The sequence below is a fragment of the Genypterus blacodes genome, unplaced genomic scaffold (genome assembly GCF_046128005.1).
Source record: "Genypterus blacodes isolate CSIRO-AG114 ecotype Tasmania unplaced genomic scaffold, CSIRO-AGI_Gbla_v1 ptg000032l_1, whole genome shotgun sequence".
NCBI classification, from domain to species: Eukaryota; Metazoa; Chordata; class Actinopteri; order Ophidiiformes; family Ophidiidae; genus Genypterus; species Genypterus blacodes.
Window position 1 is genome coordinate 1,673,244 of NW_027466845.1, and position 24,225 is coordinate 1,697,468.

The 24,225-nt window shown below is 44.1% G+C and overlaps 2 protein-coding genes across 5 annotated transcripts; one reads left to right on the plus strand and one right to left on the minus strand.

Moving 5' to 3' along the window:
* Window positions 1-5,227: 5,227 nt before the first annotated feature.
* Window positions 5,228-14,264, minus strand: cep126 (centrosomal protein 126). The gene is made up of 11 exons (XM_076146355.1): window positions 13,994-14,264; window positions 13,480-13,599; window positions 12,413-12,558; window positions 12,203-12,314; window positions 11,626-11,794; window positions 8,363-10,328; window positions 7,009-7,124; window positions 6,590-6,659; window positions 6,150-6,362; window positions 5,976-6,031; window positions 5,228-5,886 (listed from the first exon to the last, which is right to left on the minus strand). Exons 1-11 carry the CDS (start codon window positions 14,065-14,067, stop codon window positions 5,806-5,808), a joined length of 3,123 nt encoding a protein of 1,040 aa, XP_076002470.1. The 5' UTR covers window positions 14,068-14,264; the 3' UTR covers window positions 5,228-5,805.
* Window positions 14,265-16,748: 2,484 nt separating this feature from the next.
* trpc6b (transient receptor potential cation channel, subfamily C, member 6b) lies at window positions 16,749-23,042 on the plus strand. 4 transcript variants are annotated; one of them, XM_076145991.1, is made up of 11 exons: window positions 16,749-17,489; window positions 17,942-18,127; window positions 18,207-18,371; window positions 18,878-19,094; window positions 19,604-19,831; window positions 19,999-20,263; window positions 20,365-20,560; window positions 20,698-20,904; window positions 21,022-21,078; window positions 22,104-22,179; window positions 22,269-23,042. In XM_076145991.1, the coding sequence occupies exons 1-11, from the start codon at window positions 16,749-16,751 to the stop codon at window positions 22,406-22,408; spliced, it is 2,478 nt and encodes an 825-aa protein (XP_076002106.1). In that variant the 3' UTR covers window positions 22,409-23,042. The 4 variants fall into 4 exon arrangements, with proteins under 4 accessions (XP_076002106.1, XP_076002108.1, XP_076002105.1 ...); XM_076145993.1 differs by lacking the exon at window positions 21,022-21,078 and adding an exon at window positions 21,478-21,495; XM_076145990.1 differs by having other exon boundaries at window positions 20,698-21,078.
* The last annotated feature ends 1,183 nt before the right edge of the window (window positions 23,043-24,225 follow it).

Sequence of the window (24,225 nt, forward strand, 5' to 3'; positions counted from 1 at the left end):
ATATTCATTTTTAAAGTCACACTTTTTTTCTGTTATGTATCTATTCATTATGTCAGTTAGTTAGTGATTTATTTATATGTGTGTGTGTTCTTGCCTGCTATGTATATTTTTGTTTAGTTTTTTAAATCTCTCTCTTTTTTTAAAAAAATCAAATCTCATGGACTCTGGCTTTGGTGGGATCACACACATTTCCACATCTCTACCACGAGACAACAATCACACAGTTCCCCCTCATCATTCTGTACAATGGCACTATTTTTTCCTCTTTTTTTTTTTTTTTTACAGTGGTGCTGAAAAGTAGATCCATGCAGTTCCCACAATTGTTATGCTAATGAGGCCCCTCTTCCATTGAGGAATCATTTTGTCAAGATCCACTCTCTCTGGATATAAAGGCTCTGTTTCAACTCTGTTCCCATACATTGACTGAATGAATGATTATGAAGCCCGCAGACACAGCGAGGAGCAGATTAAAGCCCGTCGCCCTGCCAGTCACGCACACATCCACGTCTCCAAATCATTTCAATTTATTTATTCTCATTTATTTGTCGTATTTTGCGCAAAATACACACAGATCTTTCCCCTTCGACCCTGTTGCATCACTTTGAATATTCCCATAATCGTCCTACAGGACTTCCGGAGAGGTGGGAGGAATCCCGGTGTTCTGCTGGTATTTGCGATATAAAATCACTTAATAAATCGATCAATAAGCAGGGGCCAGGTTTTGCTTTCGAATCGATTGATCACGTGCCCTCTGTGTGTGAAGTGAAGGAGTCAGTCAGCTTCGTGTTGATCATCTTCATCCATAGTCACTTCAACACATGATTGCAGGTTGCAGGGGACATTGCGATACTTATTCAGTATCAAAGAAGATTATGACGTCACTGCAAGAAGACTGTGTAACATGATTATAGAGAAATACAACACTATGTTATTATTTTACGAGGGTTGGAACGAACCATGTTCTCAAACCTCTGCACCGTGAACATGTATTTATTAGGCTTTATAATTGTATTTATTAATTTTTGTTATTTTATCTTGTCTTTCATTAGTGTTAACATTATCATTTCCTATTAATATAACAATTATAAGGGGGATACGTTGATTAAAAGAGCTCAAACTGAACATGTTCGAGTCCCACTGTGCTGTTATTCTTAATGTGTCCGTTTAAACATTACTTAACGTCATACCGTGGAGGCTCTTGCACTGATTGATGACTTTGCTCTTGGCCTCCATGTTTCCATGTATGAATGAAACATAATGTGCACACATGCTGCCGGTCGAGAGCGGCGCATTGTGCGGCTGAACGCAGCCATCCTCAGATCATTGTAATGCACTCAGACGGACCACCCACTCAGCAGAATGCGCCAATTTGGTCGATTGGTCCGCATCTCTTCATGTGTCTGGAGGGAGGAGGAAGACTCTGGTGGTCACCGGGGCTTCGCTTGGATGCTGCAGAATGACTGATGAAGGTATTCGGACGGTTGTTTGAGCTCTATTTCACCAAATCAGAGCGGAATCCCGGAATCCCGCCGTGCTTCCTGTTTCAAATACGCCGCTCTGCTGTTATAGTCGGATATAGTGACGCACAGGCAGATGGGAGCTTTACTGCCCCCTACAGCATCTGGGAGGAATCATAATAAAGATGAAAACACAGTTAACAACATTAGTTTCTCTCACCAGTGGAAGATGAATTTAACCTTCAAGAGTCTAAAGCAATAATGTTACTCTGGATTGAATTAGTTTGCATTTGCAAAAGCTGCATTGTTATTGAATTTAAAGTTATTTAAAAAAAAAAAACTATTTTTGATATTTGTTTTAATTAATGTTTTTTTTATTTAAAAGTTTAAAAGTTTTATTTTCTTAATTATAGAAAGTTGTTGGTTTTCCATTTTATCCAGTCTAATTCTTAAAAAGATTAAACAAAGCCCAAGAGTTTAATTTTAGAAAACGTGGAAAAATGTTCATCACGTGATTCTGGAGAATTCTTCCTCACACTTTGTTGTAATGTGATCCAGTCATTCACACCCACTGTAAAGTACACAGGAGCCTTCATTTGTGGTTAACAGGTTTGGCAGAGAGCACAATTTTCCCAAGCCAATATTTGTTATCCTGTAGAATCGACTCTTTTTACAGTGCAACTATGACAAATACAAAATTCAGTAAAAAGTAGATTTGATAAATATTTCAGACTGCAGAGGGTGAAACCATGGAAAACAAACATAAAGACCATTACATGTTCTTTTCCCTCTATGTAGACATTGTTGAACATGCCAGTTTCACCTGTTTACATGCACCTCCTTATTTCAGTTCTACACCAATACAGGTCGGACCAGACAGCCGTTTGCATGTTAAATGGACTGTGACATAACACGGCAAACCCCCTGTGAGATTCAGCTCGGCAACGGACTCCCGCACAAGCTTCGACTTGTACGTGCGAGGATGTCTTGCCTTATTTTCAGCACTCTTGCCTTTTCTTGTCGGGTTTCAGGGTGTTGGGCTGGTTAGGGCTTAAACGTAATTAAGCTTGTCATTGTGCGGCATAATAACATGAACTGTAGTTGGCCGAAGGGAAGGAGTTTTCAGAGAAATCCTGCAGTGCTCTCATGCACATGTTTACACTGGATTGGTTTCACTTTTTGATTCAATTGACACAAATACAACGTTCTGAGTATCGACTATTCAGGTTATTCCAACTCTGCAATCTATTTTTCTTAACATTTTGTTTAAAACTCCATGAAAAGTCCATGTGTGTGCATCTGTCTGACCATTCTTTTACTGAAATATCTTCTTCCATGTCGTCAGAATAAAGATACCTGCCTGCTACCGTAAAGGTGCCTCAAGGTTCAGTCCTCCAGTATTGACAAGGGAGGAGGCTCAGACAGGGTTACTCTGTGACGAAGAAGTAAAATTTCCTAATTGCAAGAATAATAATTGCTTTGAAGGAATACCATGTTCCAGTCAAGGAGGGTTTTAAGAAGAGTAAAGGTTAGGTGGAAGCAGTTGCACCAGAAGTCTGGAGGCCCTTTGGCAGAGGCTCACCTTGTTGAGCCAGTAGGTTGAGTCGAGTGCACAAGAAATAATCATCCTTTGTGCGAGCATCAAAGAAAGGCAAACACACCTTGGCGTTGCGACATATCTTTCTATAAACCATTTCATTTCCTCCCTCAGACCATTTATTGACTGTATCATAGCTGAGGAAACAGAAACTCTGCCAAACATATAGAACCCAGGCGGTTTATCAGAATGATAACAAAAAGGTTTGTTCAGCTTACTGTCAATATGCTCCCAAAATAGTTTCAGTCAAAGTGCAGTTTCACTCTGTAAAACATGAGCAGACAGACAGCGAGCAAAACAAATCTCAACTACCTAAATATTCAGTTTGTGCTCATGTTGCAGATACATTTTAAATCAGAGGTCAGTGTTGTTGTTGATGTGATTCCAGCAGGGAGGCTGAACTCATGTTGCAGGGTAATAAAGTGCTTGTTGATCCAGTATGCTGCAGGATGTGTGTGATGTACTGGTGGAAGGGAGGACCACTGTGGAGCTGAAGTAACCATTTCCTCTGGTTTCCATAGCGGCTCATCCCCTGACGCATGAGGAACTCCTATTCAATGTTCGCTGCCAGACTTTGCACCGTGCGTTTTCAGATCTTACGCTGTCCTACCCATAATGATCAGACGTCATCTTCGTCACCGTCCAGCCTCTCCTCTGAGTATTGTCTTAGTTCTGCCTTGACCTTCATCACCTGGAGATCTGAATCCAGTCTGCAGCCAAACTCCTGCCTCAGGGTTTGAGTGGCTTATAGTACGATCTCTCCTGATATCACCTCCACCTGTCCACTACAGCTGGGTTTACACAAGTTCTTCTTACCATATGGTAAAATATTGAATCTGAGGATATTTCAGCAGCATCTTGTTTGGTTACTTTAACTATTAACTGTCTGAATACAGTTACATTTCTATGTTTTTTGCAGGATTTTAGGAACAGTTTGTGGAGCCGAAAAGCAGCTGCCTTCTTCCCCTGTGGCATAACCAGAAGCCAGACACACACTTCTCGTATAAAGCGTGTCTATTTTTGCTTTGCTAATCACTTAATGCCGACTGGCTTAGCTGTGACATTGACATTCACATATCACAGTGGACATCTTTTGTCCTTTTTTTACGCGAGAATCCCTTCTCACACAACTCGTCAAAGGGCTGCTGCAGGCATCATAAGGAAAGCTGAGCATATTTAGTCTCTTTGTGTCTGTTCTCAGGTTTGGTGTAAGATAACAAGGAGGTGATGTGTGACTCTGCATGGCAGCAACACACCGCAGTCACATCATTGCTGGGAGCTGTTTGATGAAATACTGAAGAATGTACACATGCATAGAAGCAGAAGCCTGTAGATAAAGCCAGCAACATGAAGGTTCATCATGGTTGGGAGCTCTCTGCAGAGGAGCTTGGGTTTCCTCCACCTCTGGTTGCAAGTCTGAGCAAGCCGACTGAGGGGCAAAACTAGACACGCAGACAAAGGAGGGGCGACCCGACTCACATCACCGATGTGTGTAAGCGACGAGCCTTCGCTCACAGGTCCCGTCACTCATGTCCCGGCTCCTCCAATCAATGTCCTCCCTCTCTTCTAGTCGGCTACGTCACATTTCATTCATTACTTTCTCCAATCAGGTCAGTGTGCGCCGGTGAGCTATCTCAGCCGCGTCACTGCTCATTCTTTAGGCTGTCTCTTCTCTGCTGCTTTCAGTGTGACGACTGACATATTTCCCTCCCCCTCATTTCATTCACATATGTTCCAATCAATAATTTCAAGCACATCTACGTCTCTATGGTAAAACTGCATTTCACCCTCTGTAAACATGGGACAGACAGACAGACAGACAGACAGACAGACAGACAAAACACAATGACATGCAAATAAAATACCAAGAGATTAGAATCTAATCCTCTGATTTACATTAATGACTGTCATTTGGCCTTAAAGAAGAGTAAAGTTCAGGTAGATGCAGTTGCACCAGCAGTCCGGAGGCCCTCTGGCAGAGGCTCACCTTGTTGAGCCAGTAGGTTGAGTCGAGTGCACAAGAGGTAATCATCCTCTCTGCGAGCATCAAAGAAAGGCAAACACACCTTTGGCATTGTGACATTTCTCTATAAACCATTTAATTTCCTCCGTCAGAACATTTATTGACTGTTATGGCTGAGGAAACAGAAACTCTGCCAAACATACAGAACCCAGACAGGTTATCAGAAACATAACAACAAGGTTTGTTCAGCTTACTGTCAATATGCTCCCAAAATAGTTTCAAAAAGTAGTTTCACTCTGTAAAACACACACAAAGAAAGACATAGATTTAAAAAATATTTATGGATATTATACATATATATACATAGCATATATCTTATTGTGTGGGCATACGGAGCATACAGCAGGTCTAATTCAATTATAAAAATCAAAAAGTGGCGTGAACCCACTGGACATTTTGCATTTGTGAGCAAATAAATATCACACACTGTATAATCTGTGTGTGTGTGTGTGTGTGTAATGGAGGCACTAAGGCTATGAGCACTTAACTGGTTAATGAAAAGCTAAAGTATGTTTATTTTCCCACAGCAGATGGCATAAAAACAAAACAAATCTCAACATTATTTCACCCCAATATTCAGTTTGTGTTAAAGTTGCAGGTACATGTGTGTGTATGTTCCTCCAGCAGGGAGGCTGAAGTCATTCTGCAGGCTAATAAAGTGCTTGTTGATCCAGCAGGATGTGTGTAATGGTGGAGGGGAAGACCACTGTGGACCGTACAGCCTTAGGTCACAATTTCCTCTGGTTTCCAGAGCGGCTGTCAGCTGGGAATGCCCGAAGCTTGTGATGGATTGTAGTTGATTTCACTTCCTGAAAACATTGAAAGACGTTGAGGAAGAGAAGATCAAAGGCGCGTCGTGTCGCAACAAGCAAGGATTCCCTCAGAAACTCTTACTTACACAGGGAGCATCGATCAGAGCAAAGCCAGAATTAGCAGCTCCATGTTCCTGCACACCTGGAAGACAGGCGGGGGGCAGGGGTGAACTTCCAGATACGTGGCAACAAAATTCATGCTTTGGTGTTTTATCCCAAATAATACAATCAAGTTGATCAGTTCATCCTTCACCACTCACAGTGCAGCTGGTGGTTGAGTCTGTCCAGGGAGAGGAGGATTCTCTGTTCTTCCATGGAGATGGCGGTGAGTCCGTGCTGCTGGCTGTGCTGCTGGTGCACAGCTCGGCTATTCTGTGTTTTGGCTGTTTCCATGGCAGCCGTCAGACGCTTGTCTTCCAGCGGGCCTCCGGCTCGTCCGTCAGCCAGGTGGAAGTGGGCTGCACTGTCCAGCACTGAGCAGAGGCACAGGCAGAGGGAGTCACTTCTGTCCTGCCCTCACTTAAGTTTTTAAGCAAAAGCAATAAAAAGTAACAGAGACACACACACACACACACACACACACACACACACACACACACACACACACACACACACACACACACACACACACACACACACACACACACACACACACACACACACACACACACACACACACACACACACACACACACTTTACCTTCATGTGTAAAGGCCTTGTCACATGTGCTGGGATACAGTCTAACCAGGTCTCCAGCCTGTTTTAGTGGCTAAACAAAGCAGAAGACACAGACACGTTAATCCTCTTAGTAAATAACATGCGTGCTGTTTACACTGCAACACGTCTAGGCGGGGAGCGTCAATCACGACCGCATGCACACACAGACAAGCTCAAACAGAGACGACGACAGTGCAAAGTTTATTTTTGTGAATCCCTGGAGACTCGTCTGTCTGAGCAGCCTCGCCTTGAGAAGCCTCAATCGGGGCGTCTAGTCAATTTCTACCAACGCTAAGGACACAATGAAAGCGACTACACAACGCAACAAGTCTGAACACACCCTGGACTGATCTTACGGACTTATCCTCACTCTTCCCCACGGGGCAGCTGCATGCATGTACCTGAGAGGGCAGAGGAAACCTTCTGTTCCCTGAGCCGGGAGCTTGTCTGCTCTGCTCCCCCCTGTAGTTCCTCCTCCCAGCTCTGCTGCTCTCCTGTCTCCTGATGAGGGCTCTTTCTGCAAAGACCAACAGACTTACTGATACACAACACACAAACACACACGCACGCACACACACACCGGCAAAACACAACAACAGCAGCAGAAATGTTCACAGATGCACAGTGAGCCGGCTGCATTAGAACTAATCCTCGTCTTTAGCCGGCACTCGACGAGCGTAAATCATGACAGATATTGTTGAGCTTGTGAATAACAACTGCCTGTGTGTGACACAATGCTGCAGGAGAAACGGAGCAAACAACACAAAGAGAGATCACTGTAATGCTGATTCCATCACGGTCGCTAATGATTTTCCTGCCGCCGCAGTTTTGACTTTTATATTGTCCTTATCGACACTGTAAGAAATATATCTGCATGAAAAGCTGCTGTTTAAAGTAAAGTACATTGTATTATGTGTTCGCCCTTGCTGTAGCACCACTGTGCACGCTGAGTAAAACAGACAGGAACTCTCATGAGACCCCTCTACTGATGAAGTGCCCCATCATCCATCTATACATTCATCCATCTAATTACGATGTAATTTAAGATCCAGCGTTTCAGAGTAAGAAAGAAGCCAGTGGCTCCTGTCCTGCGATAAGACTATCACTGCTGCCGGTAACATGGGACAGATTGGCACGAGCTTGAGGCAAGGCAGACAACAGGCCATTGTGAGTCAGGAAGTTTCTCGGGTCACCTAAGTCCACTGTGAAAAAACAAAAAAGTCTGGCAGAATGTTCCATTTATTTGAACAGAGGTTAGCGGTTTCCCTTTCTGAAGAAAAGTAATCAAGACCTCAACCTCGCCGATTGTTCAATATCAAAACAAGGGGCGATCCACAAGAGGAGCATGGCAACACATTAATTTTTTTGGAAGAGGAAACCCGTAAACGTGGCAGGCGAGAGAGAGCCAAAGACAACATGACACACTGATTCAGTTCAAGAACAGCAACTTTCCAGTGAAATCTGTCACACCATTGTAAACTGGCAGGCAAACACCATGTAGCTAAGACACTGGATCTCCCTTTGACTATGTCAGCGTGTGAACACTGTCTGCTCCAAGGTTCAAAGGGGCAACAGAAGTGTAAATCTGTGCAAGGGGAAAGCTCCAAAGGTTTAAAAGGGAACAATGCACTGTGATACACAACCTGGAAGAGGCACAGAGACGCAGAGACGCAGAGACGCAGAGAAACAGAGACAGAGAGACGCATGGACTGGGACTAAGCTGCGTGAGGGGCCGTCAGCCAAAATATACATTACCATCCTTGGTGGCTAAGGCATTGCGAACCCCCTGCCAGAGCTGTGAGATCTCCTCGTCTGTGGGAGTGCAGTCTAAACACAGCTCTTTCTCCGTGTACACCAGTCCCCTTCGTCCGCGGCAGTCCTGGGGTTCCTGATGGCCTGGGCGAGGGGGGCTCTTGGCGTTGCCCTCTAAGACGGAGCAGGTATACGTCGGTGGCACTGGTGTGTACATAACATTACTATCTGTCCGGATAACATGATGGGCTTGAGGCGAGAAAAGGCTTCCAGGATTGTCCTTGTGGGGGTCTTGTTGTACATCTGGGGCTTGTTTACAGTTGACACCAGCGTGATCCATGTTAAGTGGAGTCCTGGTGTTGTATGCTGTCCTCCCTCCTGTCTTTTCTTCCACTGTTTCTGTCCTGGGAGGAGGACGAGGCATCATCATCTTCCCTTGAGTGTTAGCAATCTGAGTCACCTCGGTGGCAGATTGAGGTCGTATGACGGTGCCCTTTCTAGCCGGCGAGGAAACAGGAACCACCGTAGGTCTGGCCGAACGTGCTCTCCTAGGGACCTTGGGGCCTCCCGTCCTGGTGCTGCTCTGTGGCACCTTGACCTCGTCTCCTCGCTCCTGGGGCATGCTGACTTGAACCCCAACATCTGCCCAAGCTTGCTTTGTAAAGTGATAACTAGTGGAGGCTGGAGGGGTCACGCCGGGTCCAAGCTTGTAAGCCCCTGAGACCGCAGTGATGCTTAGCTGGTGGTCTACTGAGTTATTCTTTGACTGAGATAGATTGGAGTCCTTAGCTTTCATCTGTCTCCCTATGTTTACATTCTGGTCTTTGTCCTCGTTTTCCAAATGTACCTCATCGAACCAACGCAACTTCTTTTTGATGGTCTTGTCCTCCGCCTCCTTGCTCTTTGCCCTGGTCAGTTCGATACTGTCTCTAATCGCTATGGCTACAACCTGTTTAGCAAAGATGATATGTCCTGAGCCGTACGGAGAGGTGTCGTCTGCCGACTGTTTTTTAAGGATCCCTTTGATGAATCTCACTTGACAGATCTTGGAGTCTGAATGAGACATCCCCACGGAGAGAGGCAATGTTTGCACTTCCTCCTTCAGGCACTTGGGAGTGACTGATTGAATGTTAGACAAGCATGCATGTTGCAGTGTTACTGTACTCACGGGTTTCTCTATTTTGGGCTCCGAGTTTAAAATCTTATTGAGGTTGTTTAGAGAAACACTAAACTCTTTCTGGGATGATAGATAGTGGTTTTCTTTTCTTGTTTGCTGGATCGCTTCTCCTCTTGATGCGTTATCTGTTGTGTTATGTGTCGGGAAAATATTAGGCTTTGGACGAGCACCAAAAATAATGTCTTCGCCGTTGCCATTTTTAGCCGGCAAAAGAAGCTCTGTCGCCGATAGATGCTTTAATTGTATGTCGTCATGGACACGCTGGCTCGGAGCAAGCCGTGGCTCCTGACAGGATCCCAGTGCTGCGTCGGCGGGAGCCGGCTCATTAATTGCTACCACGATCACGTTGTCGTTGGGGCTACTTCGCGCCGAATCTTCATCACAACACTTTGGATCTGCGTCTGCGATCTTAGTTAACAGGCTGCCGTTGTTGAGAGCAGGCCGAGCTTCTGTTTTGGGAGTTTGTGCAATAGATGTGAAGTAGCAAGAAGCTTTGTACGGGTCGTGCATCCTGTTGTTAAGCTCTTCTTGTTTTTTGTGTGTCGGTTCACAAGTTTGTCTCTGTTGGGCTGATTTATCGTCAACAAGCATCATCACTGAGAAACAGTTCTGCTTGGATGAGGGAGATGAGTCATTTTGGCTTCTCTGGACTAGTACGGGTTTCTTTAGGTCAAGCAACAAGGACGAATATGAGCTTTGTAGATTAACGTTCCTGCGGGTGGGTTCCTCTTCCTCCAAGCTGTCCGGACTTGAAAGGCTTTCGGAATTACACAGAGGAGACGCGGCGTCTTCCTGAAATATGAAGGCAGAAGTAAGACGATGCGTTACATTTTCCATATATCTGCTGCAACACAAATAAAATAGGTGACACGGCGTTTGAGAGGGAATTAGGGGAAACTGAGTGTTCACTGACGGAGCTGTCATGTCTCTAAAAGGAGCCTTGTTTGCTCTGCTGATGCTCAAGCACGTCTTGGCAGGCAAATTCAAGGCTAAGATTACACTTTACCTCATACCCCCCTTTCATTTTTCCACAACAATGTATTGAATGCCACAGAACAAAAGGCCTTGGTGGTTTAATATGTTAAAGACAACAAGCTGATAAGAACATTTACACATCTTCTATTTTACCTTTTATCATTTTACACTCGCTTCTTTATTTAGTTACTATTCTATTCACGGAAACGAAACTTTGCTACAACACGTAAACTGGTGTTGCAAACTTTACTTCCTGATGTGACTCAAAGGTTGTAGGGTTTTATTTATCTTTGCATGAGTGACATACTATAGTGATGACAACAGAACAGCTTCACAGAACAATGTTTGAAGCGTCACCTTGTCTGCGGGGAGATATGCGGAATGTAAACACATCTGCTTTGATAACATAATGAGGAGACAGTCCAAACTAAATGAGGTTTAAAGAAAGAGACATTTACATATTCTTAATGTGAGACACCTTTGTACAACAGCAGCTCCTTTGTGGTTTTGGATCTGAATCAGCACGTTTTAAAATAATATCAGGCCTGTGCTGCATTGTGACAAAGATGAATTATGTAAAAGAACCTTTAGAGGGTCATTGAATGTAAAATACAACTTCTTGCATTCTTCCCTTCACTGTTTATACACTTCTTTCACTTCTTCTCACTCTCTTAGCTTTAGCTTAGCTCGGTCTGCCCCATGTTGACGTGTGCAGCTCTCACACTGATAGCTGCAGGTAAAGTACATATCTTATGAAACTTATGAAACTTTCTCAAACAGCTGTTCAGACACACACTCCACAAGGGCGATGGAGCCTTAAGGCAGCCAGGAGGGAGTGATGCCACCCTGCTGCCCCCTAGAGACCACATGCTGACTGACACGAATAATAAGATCCACTGACGCTTTCCAATATTGTGATATTTATGAATTATTTAAGACAATTAAAGGAATTGTGCTCGTATTATTGGTTGATTGATTTCTGTTACGTATAGAGGAGATTTTGACACATTGAACAGGAAAATGGACAGAATTTGTGAATTAGTTTGTGTGGGTTTCCCAAAGCAATGCAGCAACACACACACAGTTCTTTTGCTTTTCACACACTGGCTCCTACCTGTACACTGAACGCATCATCTTCCTTCTCTTGAGTCTTTTGAGGCTGTTGACTGTTCCTGAACCAAACTGTGCTCTGTTCCGTCAGCACTTTAGCGTAGGCCTCCTCAGCCGCTCGGCAGTGGGACGATTTAGAAACCGTGGGAGGTTTAGGAGCGGGAGGGCAACCCCTGAATCAATCAAGAGATCAGACAAATACACCGATAGATCAAACATATGACTCCTCTAGCTGTCCTACACATAAACGTGACAAATGATGCCTCAGGTATCGACATAACATACATTGCTGAAAGCTCTTATTGTAAAAAAAACCTCATTCACATCTCGGACCAGATGACAACTTAAGTCAAATGAATGTTATCACTTTCCGGAAAATAGCATCCATTTCATTCGATTGCTTATTATGTGTCAATCATCTGAGTCACTTGAGTCCTTGGAATCATGACACCCAACACCAACAACTCTCATGTCACTGACTCCAATGACCCCCATGTGACCTCAGTCACCTGGCTCAGGGTGTGAAGGTGAACATTTGGACACATGAGGATGACATCACTCAAAATAAATATTCTTTTTACCTGTTAATGTTGGAGTTACTGGACAGGAGAGAAGACTGCCGGGTGAATGTTTTCAACGTGCCTTGAATCTGACTGAGGGCATCTTCAATATTCGGGACAATATTTCTAAAAGCTAAAACACCACATGGGAAAGATTAAGACCCTCAAATGTTTACAGACTGTTGCATATTATTTCTCAGAGCAGAGTCATACGCGAGGTATGACACTAACATGGCCTTTGTCTTTGGGGAGGAGGCAGATGTCCTCTTTGGAATCGCTCGGTGGCCTCCTGCACTCTCTGCCTGCGCTGCTGAAGGATGTTCTCCCTGAGTCGCTGCTCCTGCACGGCCCATTGCTTCCTCCTCTCCTCCAGCGCCCTGAAGCCAGGGAAAGCAGCACCGCATCAGACACCGAGGCACAATTTCACTGATTAAATCTGCTCTGGTCATGTTTTAGATACAGAAACCTGAGTCCATTACCCCAGGTGTGTTTTCAAGGGAGTCATTAATAAGTTAAAGCTACTTCTCTCTGCTGAGGGCACAAACTGTTGGAGCGCAATAATAATATGGGCTGCTGTGAGTTCTGATGCAGCAACGACGTGTGTGTGTGCTTCATGAATAAAGGAGCTGTGGTGTAAGTAAATAGTGCTCACATGAATAGTTCAGCAGACGAGGGGAACATGCAGGGTAACGGATGTGCAGTGAATGAAAAGATTTACACAATCATTCTGAAGAATCAATACATTTGGTTACTGTCAGCAAAGACTAATTGTATTTTGAGGCAAAAAAAAAGAAAAGGCATTAATCAATATTCTTATATTGCTGCACCAATCTGCATGGTCTAATTGCCTCTCATAGATCAACTGACCTCCGCCTGCAGCCGTATTTGCATTGACCTTAAACACTTTCACAGAAACATTAACATTCACGTTTCGACCTGAAGGTAACCATGGAAGCACAGATTTAAAAGGTCATCATCCATTAGGGATTTTGGCCTCGTAGGGCACTGAACTCAGCAGCTTTAGTGGCCACAGAGATGACAGGTTAGTCACGACTTAAGCTCACAGTCGCTCCGTGGGCCAGAAGATCTGTTTCCAGGTCGAGACTGCAAAATCTTGTCTCTCACACACACACGCACGCACGCACACGCACACGCACACGCACACACACACACACACACACACACACACACACACATCTGGGCTTCAATGTAAAGAGACAATCGGTCAGAATTCGACCAACTGATGGTAAAACAAAAACAAAAGCCATCTTCCATTAGTACGAGAGACTGGCACTGACTTTCTGCGTCGGTTTGTTTCCCCGGAGAATTTGAGTGCTCGGGCCCGACATGACTTCTGCTCCTCCAGCAAAAACTGCCGCTCATCCATGAGGCCTCCATGAGCTCCCAACCTGGAATTTCTGGAGAGGAACAGCTAAGGACACCTGTTATTCATTGCTTTGAGAAAAAAAAATCACATTTATGAAGTCCGGCATGACATATAACGTCTCAAATAACATCCAGAGATCAACAATCAGATGCACAAAAGGCAACGAATAAGGAAAACAAATCTGTACCACTCCTAGATTTATGTAGTGTCTCAAATTGAAGTTATTCGTCTCAAATCCTAAGCTGTATCACCTAAACACAGTCAGAATTAATAATAACACTACTTTAAACTTAGGTGGAGTATACAAGAAAGCCATTGACCGGTCAATTACCTATTTGGTCAATCATCTCCACATTTGTTCTACTAAATATACACAATTCTCGTTTCTTTCATAACTCCACAGGATAAATTCATCAGTAGGATACGAGTTGTAGAAGAACTTGTCCTGGTGAACTTGCATCACAGCTAACTTGGCCGGTTGCTCTTCGTTCTCAAACATTTGCGGTGCTGGGATCGTTCAACCATTTCCGCCGCTCAGGTCAACTCGCAAACACACTCCAGTCCATCGCTCTTCACGACTGATGGCGTCAGATACTGTCGCTGTCTTTAATACGGGAGCGCTACGAGTGACGTCAGAGGAAAAAGTCCGACATTTTCGGGCTAATTTAACGTTTTTCTCTCTCCTCCTCACCTTTGTGTCTGTCTGTGTATGTTTCCACCATTGTGGCAACAGAGGACGCACTTCCCTGACAACCGTCACGGTGATGTAATTATGGTAGTGGCCAACAGGGGGCGCAGCGCCACGGTAAGGAGTGCTGCGTTCATGTGCTTCCAGGTAGTGCCGGAAATATTATAACAAAGGCAACACTGTGGAGTGACGGTATTTATATTTCATTATAATAATTGTCGAAATGTTATATAATCAAAATAATAAATAATAATAAATATTCTGTAGATTTTCTGCAGTTTTCTTCAGCACGTGCTTTAAATTTAGTTGGTTTGTAAGATAAAGGCTATTTAGTTTAAGATTACTTATTTTCTGTTTTTTTAAAGGTGACATTAAAGTAGACAAACGAATGCCTTATTTCGTTTGGTAGATGAGGACGTGATAATTTATTCTGTATATTGTAGATAATCTATAATCCATAATGGGCTTCTTCCAATATGCAAAACGGGAATATCATATAGAATATACACAAATACATTCAGCATAGCTAAGATAGCATACTGGACAAATAACGAAAGAAGAAATACTTTGAAAGAGCTCTCCTGCTGTTACCATGGCCCTCGTAAATAAACAGTGAAGGTGTGATGGAAACGTTGATTGCACAGTGAGATAAGAGGATTTGGGGAAATCTCCTTTTTCCTGATTGTTTTACCTTTTACACGGATCACTGCGCCACATAATCCACTGCAGACTGTCAGTAAATGAATTAGTGCTGCAATTTATTGTAGCCTTTATATTGACAATCGACTCAAACTAGTTCTACTCTTCAAAAAATAATTACTTTTAATTGACAATGTCACACTGGGTGTATGGGTGACGGTACGTGTTAATAGAGTAAACAGCATATAGGGAAAAGGGGCAGCCTACATCTTTATAAATAGAACAGCTGTAGTATGGCAAACTTGATTTGGGGCATTAAGAGGAAATGAAGCCTGCTGAGAGAAGCGTCCCAAAGCTGCATGAAAGCCGCCCGGTGACGCAGGCGCAGCACCGTCAGCACCGTCAGCACACACACAAACGCACTCTCAGACTCAGCGGGGGGCTGTGAGAGCCAGTGTGACAGACAGGTGGGCTCCAGGCTGCAGGTTTGCATGCAGCGGGCGGGGGACATGATGCCAGGCTTCATCTGCAGCAGGTTCGGTTCGGGTTTGGGGTTCTGGGTTTACAAACAGAGCGTCAGACATCCGTGAGGTGAGTGAGACACTTTGATTACTTTAATGCATTAGAGAATCGATTTTTAATTTATTAGCGAAATTAACTCTCCGGTCTAATACTCTTAAATGGACTTTAATGTAATCACCACAGCAGTAAGTCAGTCAGTCACGTGTACTTTGTTATAGTTCCTGCATCGTTATAAATTTGTCTATAATATCAGCAAATTACCAGTTTTCTTTCTACTTAAATCCCCTTAACAGCATTGGGAACAGCGCCTCCATGTGTTCATCACGTAAACACAAGCTTTTGATATAACCTGATTCATAGAAAGTTGTCGCCAGTGTGTGTGTGTGTGTGTGTGTGTGTGTGTGTGTGTGTGTGTGTGTGTGTGTGTGTGTGTGTGTGTGTGTGTGTGTGTATGTGTGTGTGTGTGTGTGTGTGTGTGTGTGTGTCAGTATGAAGAGGCACTGACGCACTACAAAACCTCTTTGGCATTGTTACAAATCCACACTGAGCCTCTAACGACACCATGTGAATGCAAAGGTGTTGTATTCATATACAAACACACCAGATCTAAACACTGTGTCACTTTGTGTTTATAAAAGCTGCACACTGCATGCACACTCAGCTTGCTCATTTGTGTGGAATCTTGTTAAGCTTAATTATGATTGAATGAAGGGACCGTCATCCATCATCATCCGTGCCAAAGCAATTGTATTACTTCGTTACCGAACAGAAAGTACACTAGCTCATTTGACAGTGACACGAAATTTAATTAGTTTAGAGATCACAGAAAAGGCAACTGTCACTGCCATATGGTGCACATGTACCTCAACTGTACAGCTGCCGAGGGAAAGTGGAACATAAAGCACCTTCGTTTGGGTGCTGCTGCTGTGTAATGTTGCAAAATGTTGCGTGATGCTGCTCCGGATATGCAAAACAGAGTCTGTGAACTATCAGGCTGAGGCTGTAAGGGAAGAGAAATGGCTCGACAGCACCGGGCCGGGAAGTGAAGGAGAGCAGATGATGAGTCTGTGGGTGGTGTCACACTTGTACTGTGAGTTATAATTCAAATGACACCAGCTGTCCTCTGCAATATGACTGTTTAGGGTCACTGCAGTCTGAAACTGTAGCCGCCTGTCTTTTTAAACCAGCAGGCTGATTTTGTATCTACTAAATAAGAAAATAGTTTATCTCACAGCTGTATGGAATAATAATGCTCTCATAAGTTATACATTTGGCTCCATGTCTTGGTTAATAATGTGTTTACTTGTGTTTTAGTGGAAAGAAGAGCCGTGATGGTACGTCAGATCATGGCTAAACCCCGCAGACAAGCCCTGCGGGGAGCCGGGTACATGTTCTGTGCCCAGTCCTCCTCCAGCATCTCTCTGACGGAGGAGCTCTTCTTAGACGCTGCAGAATATGGGAACATTCCCGAGGTGAGGCGGGTGCTGGAGCTGTCCAGCCTCAACGTCAACTGTGTGAACTACATGGGCCAGAACGCGCTGCAGCTGGCGGTTGCCAACGAGCATTTGGAGGTGATCAAGCTCCTGCTGCAGAAGAAAAACCTGGCGAGGATCGGAGACGCTTTGCTGTTAGCCATCAGTAAAGGCTACGTCCGCATCGTGGAGGCCATACTGAGCCATCAGGCCTTCGCAGACGGCCAGAGGCTGACTTACAGCCCCAGCCAGGCAGAGACACACGACGACTTCTTTGCCTACGATGAAGACGGCACGCGCTTCTCTCATGACATCACTCCCATCATCCTCGCGTCTCAATGCCAAGAGTTTGAAATAGTGTACACGCTCCTGATGAAGGGGGCGAGGATAGAGCGACCACATGACTACTTCTGCCCGTGCGGCGCCTGCAGTGACCAGCAGAAGTACGACTCTTTCAGTCATTCACAATCTCGCATCAACGCTTACAAAGGTCTGGCCAGTCCGGCGTATCTGTCGCTCTCTAATGAGGATCCAGTCATGGCAGCTCTGGAGCTCAGCAATGAGCTTGCAGTCCTGGCCAACATCGAGAAGGAGTTCAAGGTAGAGTATGAAATATTTACATATTACGGATTGCTTCACTTGTTTTGCACGTATGCACGAGTGGCACAGGGGACAGAACAGGGGGCTCCATCGTATAGAGAGTGAGAACCTGGCAAGAGTTCATGTTTGCTCTGCTTGTCTCGCTTCCTGGATGGTCGCAGTCAGAATCATACACACACTCCCATCATCAGGTGAAAGGAAGCAGCGAGTGACATCACCATGCTGGCAGGAGTCTGTCTGCACCCTCCACAGGGCAATAATGAGTTAGCAGGGACAAGAACAAAAGAGAAAATATCTTTCTGTACTTTCTGTTATTGTAAGGTTTGATACACAGGGTTTATAAACTCCATACTGAGTCTATGTTCCTGAGACATACAAGAGGCTCACTGCTGTAACATTTATCTAATCAGGATGTTGGGGCTTAATTTGCTGCCGTCTTTGTTATTCTACAGAACGATTATAAGAAGCTGTCCATGCAGTGTAAAGACTTTGTGGTGGGACTCCTGGACTTGTGCCGGAACACAGAGGAGGTGGCAGCCGTCTTAAACGGGGACACAGAGTCCTTCAGAGACACGGAAACCTTCGGCAGACAAAACCTCCTGAGGTTAAAACTTGCAATAAAATATGAAGTCAAAAAGGTGAGACTGTCAGCTAAACAATGAGGATTAGAACTTTTGTTTCCATTCTCATACACTCACACCACATTACTGTGTACAGTTTGTGGCCCATCCAAACTGCCAGCAGCAGCTCCTGTCCATCTGGTATGAGAACCTGTCTGGACTACGGCAGCAGACCACAGCAGTGAAGATCCTCCTGGTTCTTGGCGTGGCTGTCGGTTTGCCCGTTTTGGCTTTTTTGTACTTGATAGCACCGTCGAGTAAGGTGAGCGACAGACGAGTTCATCTGTGTGACTTGTTGTTTTAGATCACTGGTTTGATTCAGGAGGGTCTCACATTCATTCTAGGCTTTTTGGTGACCTCAAGTGGCAGCAGGAGGTAGCGGTTTAGATTCCTGAAAGTTTTAAGGAAGCAATGTTTTGTCCTTTTTTGGTTTCGTGGATTCATAAAATTGTATCTAAATTCATACATACGTTAAACTAATTAGTCTTATTTGTGATTGTTACCATTGAAGAGGTTTTACATTTGTTTACTTAGTAGTGGAAATGCTGTGAGTTTTACTTTGAGGATATTTTGCATTTTCTTTCCTTAAGCTGTTGATATTCCTCAGTGGGGTTAAACTAGTTGATATTTTTGTGAAAAATCTGTGACGAAATGCAACAGGAAGTAAAAGTACAGAGCCTTAAAGCTTCAAACAACAAAAAGCACTTCAGTCTGTTCTCTTGCTTTGAAGTTCACGTCTGGTTTCCTTATCCTCTCGTGTCCCTCTAGTTGGGGAAACTCATGCGAGGGCCTTTCCTGAAGTTTGTGGCCCACGCCGCTTCCTTCATGATCTTCCTCTGCCTGCTCATCCTGAACGCCGCAGACCGTTTTGACGGCACGTCACTGCTGCCCAACATGACCACCCACGATCACCCCTCACAGCTTTTCCGGATGAAGACCACCCCCTTCACCTGGATGGAGATTCTCATCATATCCTGGGTCATAGGTCAATGTCATAGATCTTCCCTCCATCTCCCCCTAAATCCATATTAATATGCATTTGTTCTGTCCTGGCAAACCTGTTCCCATTAAATTACCATATTTTAGCAGCGTTAATATATTCTTCTCCCGTCTTTCCAACATTCCATCTTGATAGTGGCTTTGATTTAAGTCGGCTCCCACACTGTTGAATCATTGGTCTATGCATGCAGGGTCAAGGGTACTGAGAGCCACGGAGGAGTTACAAATATCCAAACATCTATCATGCCAGGAAATTGCTCACGCAGATAATTATGTATTCCGAACACATAATGCCACAGTAAATCAGAGCTGCCGTGACTTTCCGGAAAGGCAAGGTGACACGTTCCCCTTTGCTTTGTAGTCGTTTTTCCTGCTCTTTGCCATCTTAAATCATCAGCGAATCCTGTGTGATTTGATGCCTGATGCAAGTGTGAATTATGAGTTTCACAAAGCCAAATATGCGTGTGGTAAATTCATGATTTATTCCTCTTATAGGGAAGATCTGGGAGGAATGTAAAGGCATCTGGTCGCAGGACATTCGGGAGTACATGTCAGAGCCCTGGAACCTTCTGGACTTTGGTATTCTGGCCATTTTCATGACCTCTTTCATCGCCAGATTAATGGCTTTCTGGCACGCTTACTCTGCTCAGTGCTACGTGGACAAACACTACACAGACATCTCCAACATGAGCTTACCCTCTGAGATACAGTACTTCCAGCTGGGTGAGTATCCAAAGAAGGATATACATCATGCACAGGCTCTATATTCTGTACATTTCACCAGGAGGATTCTTTGCTGCATACATAAATACAATTTCTAAATAATGTTGCATCAACTATAAAGGAATGTGTAGAAACCAAGCTCGTTGTCTCTATGGCTTCATTTCCAGCTCGAATCAGCTGGATGCCCTCTGACCCTCAGCTCATATCTGAAGGCCTCTACGCCATCGCGGTCGTGCTGAGCTTCTCTAGGATCGCCTACATCCTGCCCGCCAACGAGAGCTTCGGCCCTCTGCAGATCTCCCTGGGCAGGACGGTGAAGGACATTTTTAAGTTCATGGTGATCTTCATAACAGTCTTTGTGGCGTTCATGATCGGCATGTTTAATCTGTACTCGTACTACCTCGGAGCCAAGCACAACGACGCCTTTACGACGTGAGTTTAGATCCCATTCATGTGACAATAGTTCCCACTTCACCACAGTGTTGTTGAAGCTGTATGATGTAAACAAACACACTTCTTCTGTGTTCCTCCAGGCTTGAAGAGAGCTTTAAAACCTTATTTTGGGCCATCTTTGGACTGTCAGAAGTGAAGTCAGTGGTCATCAACATCGATCATAAGTTCATTGAAAATATAGGCTATGTTCTGTACGGAGTGTATAACATCATCATGGTGATCGTCCTCCTAAACATGCTGATCGCCATGTTCAACAGCTCCTTCCAGGAAATTGAGGTAAGTCTCAATTGTCCACGCCTACATTCCATCATTATAGTGACATTAATCACTGGTTAAACAATGAGACCAATACAATATGGAGGCTCAGCTGATGCTCTCACACTCCTCTTTCTATTCATCCTTCGTCACCGCAGGATGATTCTGATGTGGAGTGGAAGTTTGCTCGAGCCAAACTCTGGTTCTCGTATTTCGAGCACGGCGGCACGCTGCCTGTGCCTTTCAACCTCATACCCAGCCCCAAGTCTGTCATCACCCTCTTAGTGGGAATAAGGGAGTTCCTCTGCAAACTGCCTCCGGGGAAAAACAAGGGAAATAGAAATGATGAGACAGAACTTAACAAGGTGAGACACTCGCTTGTGCCCTATTTTTCTTTTTTTTTATCTGCAACAAACACAATTTGCTCCTGTAAGAGCGGCTGTAAGGAAATACTGAGCACTTCTGTTTCTCTCTCTTCTCAGCTGAGGCCACAGGAGGACGAGAGAGTGGAGGCCTCATCCTGTCCAACTCATCACCAAGTAAAGGCTATTAATACTATTTCCTGTTAGTTGTCAGCATGATTATTACCCCAAATAAGGTGTGCTGTATTTTTGTGCTTCATTTACTGATTGATTGAATGAAGATACTTAAATGGAGTCTTGCATCTGCACAGAAATATGTATGAAGCCCCTCAGACCTTCTTGGATAAACAAGCATTTCTCTGATTTATTGACCTCTTGGAGTTAGAGCCTCCATTAAAGAGGCACAGATCTAATCTATCGCTCCAATCACAAAACACCAAAACACAGACTCTTTGAAGGAGACCTGTAAAGGTGCCTGCAGACTTGCATATTTAGCAAACTACCAAAGAAATAAGTCTACAAATCCTAAAAGTCTGTGTTTGCACGGCAATACAGGAGGTAAAGAACCAACCACAGGGTTCCAGCAGAAAGAGAGCGACGGAAATTGCTCGATTTTCACGTGTTCATTAAAAGAAAAAGATAGTGGACAACAACAAAGTTCACACAATGTTCACAAAGTGATGCAAACAAGAGAGAGAACGTTCTGTGGCTAGATCAGTATCGCTCCTCCTCCAATCAGGACGCTGCAATCAGTCATCAGATGGCGGTGCACTCTCCTGATAGTCGTCACGCTCACCTGCAGACGCTCACTAATCACCAAGCAGCACTTCTGTATCTTTACTTTAGAAAGGTAGGTAAAGGTAAAATACAAGATACTGAAGGTTCGAAAGCTTATTTAAAGGTTTAAAATTGATGAAATGAAGGCGTTTGGTAGGGAGGAATGCTCAAAAATTCCTCCCCCGCTATCTTCATTAGTTTCATCAGTTATTATGACTTGGATGGAGATCAAACCGCATTTGATGAACATTTAATTCCAATTCCAAGACATTCCAAAGGTTAGATAAGGATAATAAGGTTTTGCTCTCATGTCAGATTTCCTTCAAGTGTCAACAAATGCTCCACGCCGGGTTTGTTGTGGATTAATAGGTTAATTTGTTTCCTTTCAATAAGGTGTTGATAAGTTTCCATTCTTCATTACACAGAAGATAATGAGTCGCCTCATCAAACGCTACATCTTAAAAGCGCAGAGAGATAGAGACAGCGACGAAGTGAATGAAGGTAGGCCGAGCCCTCTTTGCTGCTGTTGGCCTTCGTGGCGGTCATGTGACCTCATCCACAGTTGTCTTTGGGGTGCCGTTTTCCAACAGGTGAGCTGAAGGAGATCAAACAGGACATCTCCGGCCTGCGCTACGAGCTGCTGGAGAGGGAGAGCAGCGACGTGGAGATGCTGGCGGGAATGATCGGGCAGCTCGGCGAGGTCATACATGTTCACCAGAGATGGAACTGAGAGGAGCCGGCCTGTAAACGCCAACCATGCGAATACAATGGAGGATTTTTTATACAGAAAAAGGGGGAAGAGGAGAGAGAGATAGAGAGAAAGAAGGAAGGTTGTATTATTATTACTATGGTTGTTGTTAAACTTTATACGTAGACCCTGAGGTAAAGAACAAGTAGATGAAAATTGCAATGATCTCATAGGGTAAATACTTTTTTTGCAGGATGATGTCAACAGCAAGGTTGGCGAGTACAAATCGCATCATTTTAGGTACATAGGAGTTGGATTAGACCGGATTGAGGGCCTGAAGGTGCTTGGATCTAGTTTCAACCATGTTGAGAAACCCCCATCCCATTCCCACCCTCTTATCCTGGCCTGCCTGTCATTAGGAAACACATAAATGACAGATCGATTATTTACTGTTCAGGTTTCCAGTCATTAGTCTGGCATAACCCGTCAATCTGAGAAGTCGGATAAAAAGGTTTCTTCCTGTATTAAATATATGAACCACATGGTGGCGTTAAGAAACATTTCTTAGCTCCTCTACAGTAACATTGAGGACTAACTGGTGATATCATGATGTGGGTTACCAGCTGTTTATTTGCTGAGAAACACTTGAGAGGATGATTTAGTGGATTAGTGGACACGTTTTGACACAACATGAAAATAAACACATTTCCTGTTTGGTAATGACCTCATTCAGAATTCCCTGTGATTCTTTTTTATGAGAAACAGTTTCCTCTATGATCCAACATTAAAATCCCCTCTGACTCCAGTTCCAGTGTTCACACAAGCTTGTTATAATTTATTGGAGTGCTGATCACCTGAGCAGAATGTTTAATGGTTATTATGAACGCTGATGTTCACCATAAGCTCATCAACTGCAAATTTAATGGCTTTGTAAAACAGTGGCGGTGTTGTGGCGGCAGCAGCTGTTGTGCTCTTGCTCGCTGTGAAGCGAGAAATATGTGAGAGCAGTCTGACCTGTGAGGTAGACAAACAGCTCATCTCCATCTCCAGTCAGGTCCGGAGAGCCAAAGCTGCACACTGACATCAGTGAGTCCCTGAGCAGCGCCACTGTGTTACATTTAAAACTAAAATACATCTGTCACTTTTAAATGAGAGAAACAGTGATGAAATTACCTGGGAAAACAGGTAATCCGTCTTTTGCGCAAGATAATCATCAGGACGACGACTAAACATCAATGTCAGAGTGCTTCAACACGCAGCGCTCTGTCAATGTGACATGCAGCTGACAAGCAGAAGAAAACAAGATCTGCGGGTGGCATTACATAAGAACTGAAGAGTGGCTGGGGTCACGGTGGGCCTGTTCAGTGTCACATCTCCAGATAAAAGGCCTGTCACAAAAGTAGGCCACTGCAACATCTGAAGATCATGTCATGTTGATATGAATATGAAGCCGTGGTGCAGGCTAACACTTTCCCATGAGAATCGTATGTGATAAAGGCAAACTAATGACGCAGGAGATAGAGCCAAGGCCCTATGTATGTGTGATAACTGCACACATAAGCTGCATCCAAAAACCACTGATTAACCCAACACGTCAACAGTAGATTGCTTTCTAGAGGGATTGCCTGGTTACAGAAATAAACCTTATTTGATAATTTGCTGTGATTAAACTTCAGACCTCAGAATACTTAAACCCTTTCTATCTGTCTCCTATAGTTACCAGCTGAGTGCAGGAGTTACATCATACTAGTAACACAATCCCGTGCTGTATGTTATCATCACACTCCAGGTGATGGATCTTTAGTGGAAGTCAGATTGTGATAATGATTTGGAAGGTGATTGGAATAATTCACAGCCTA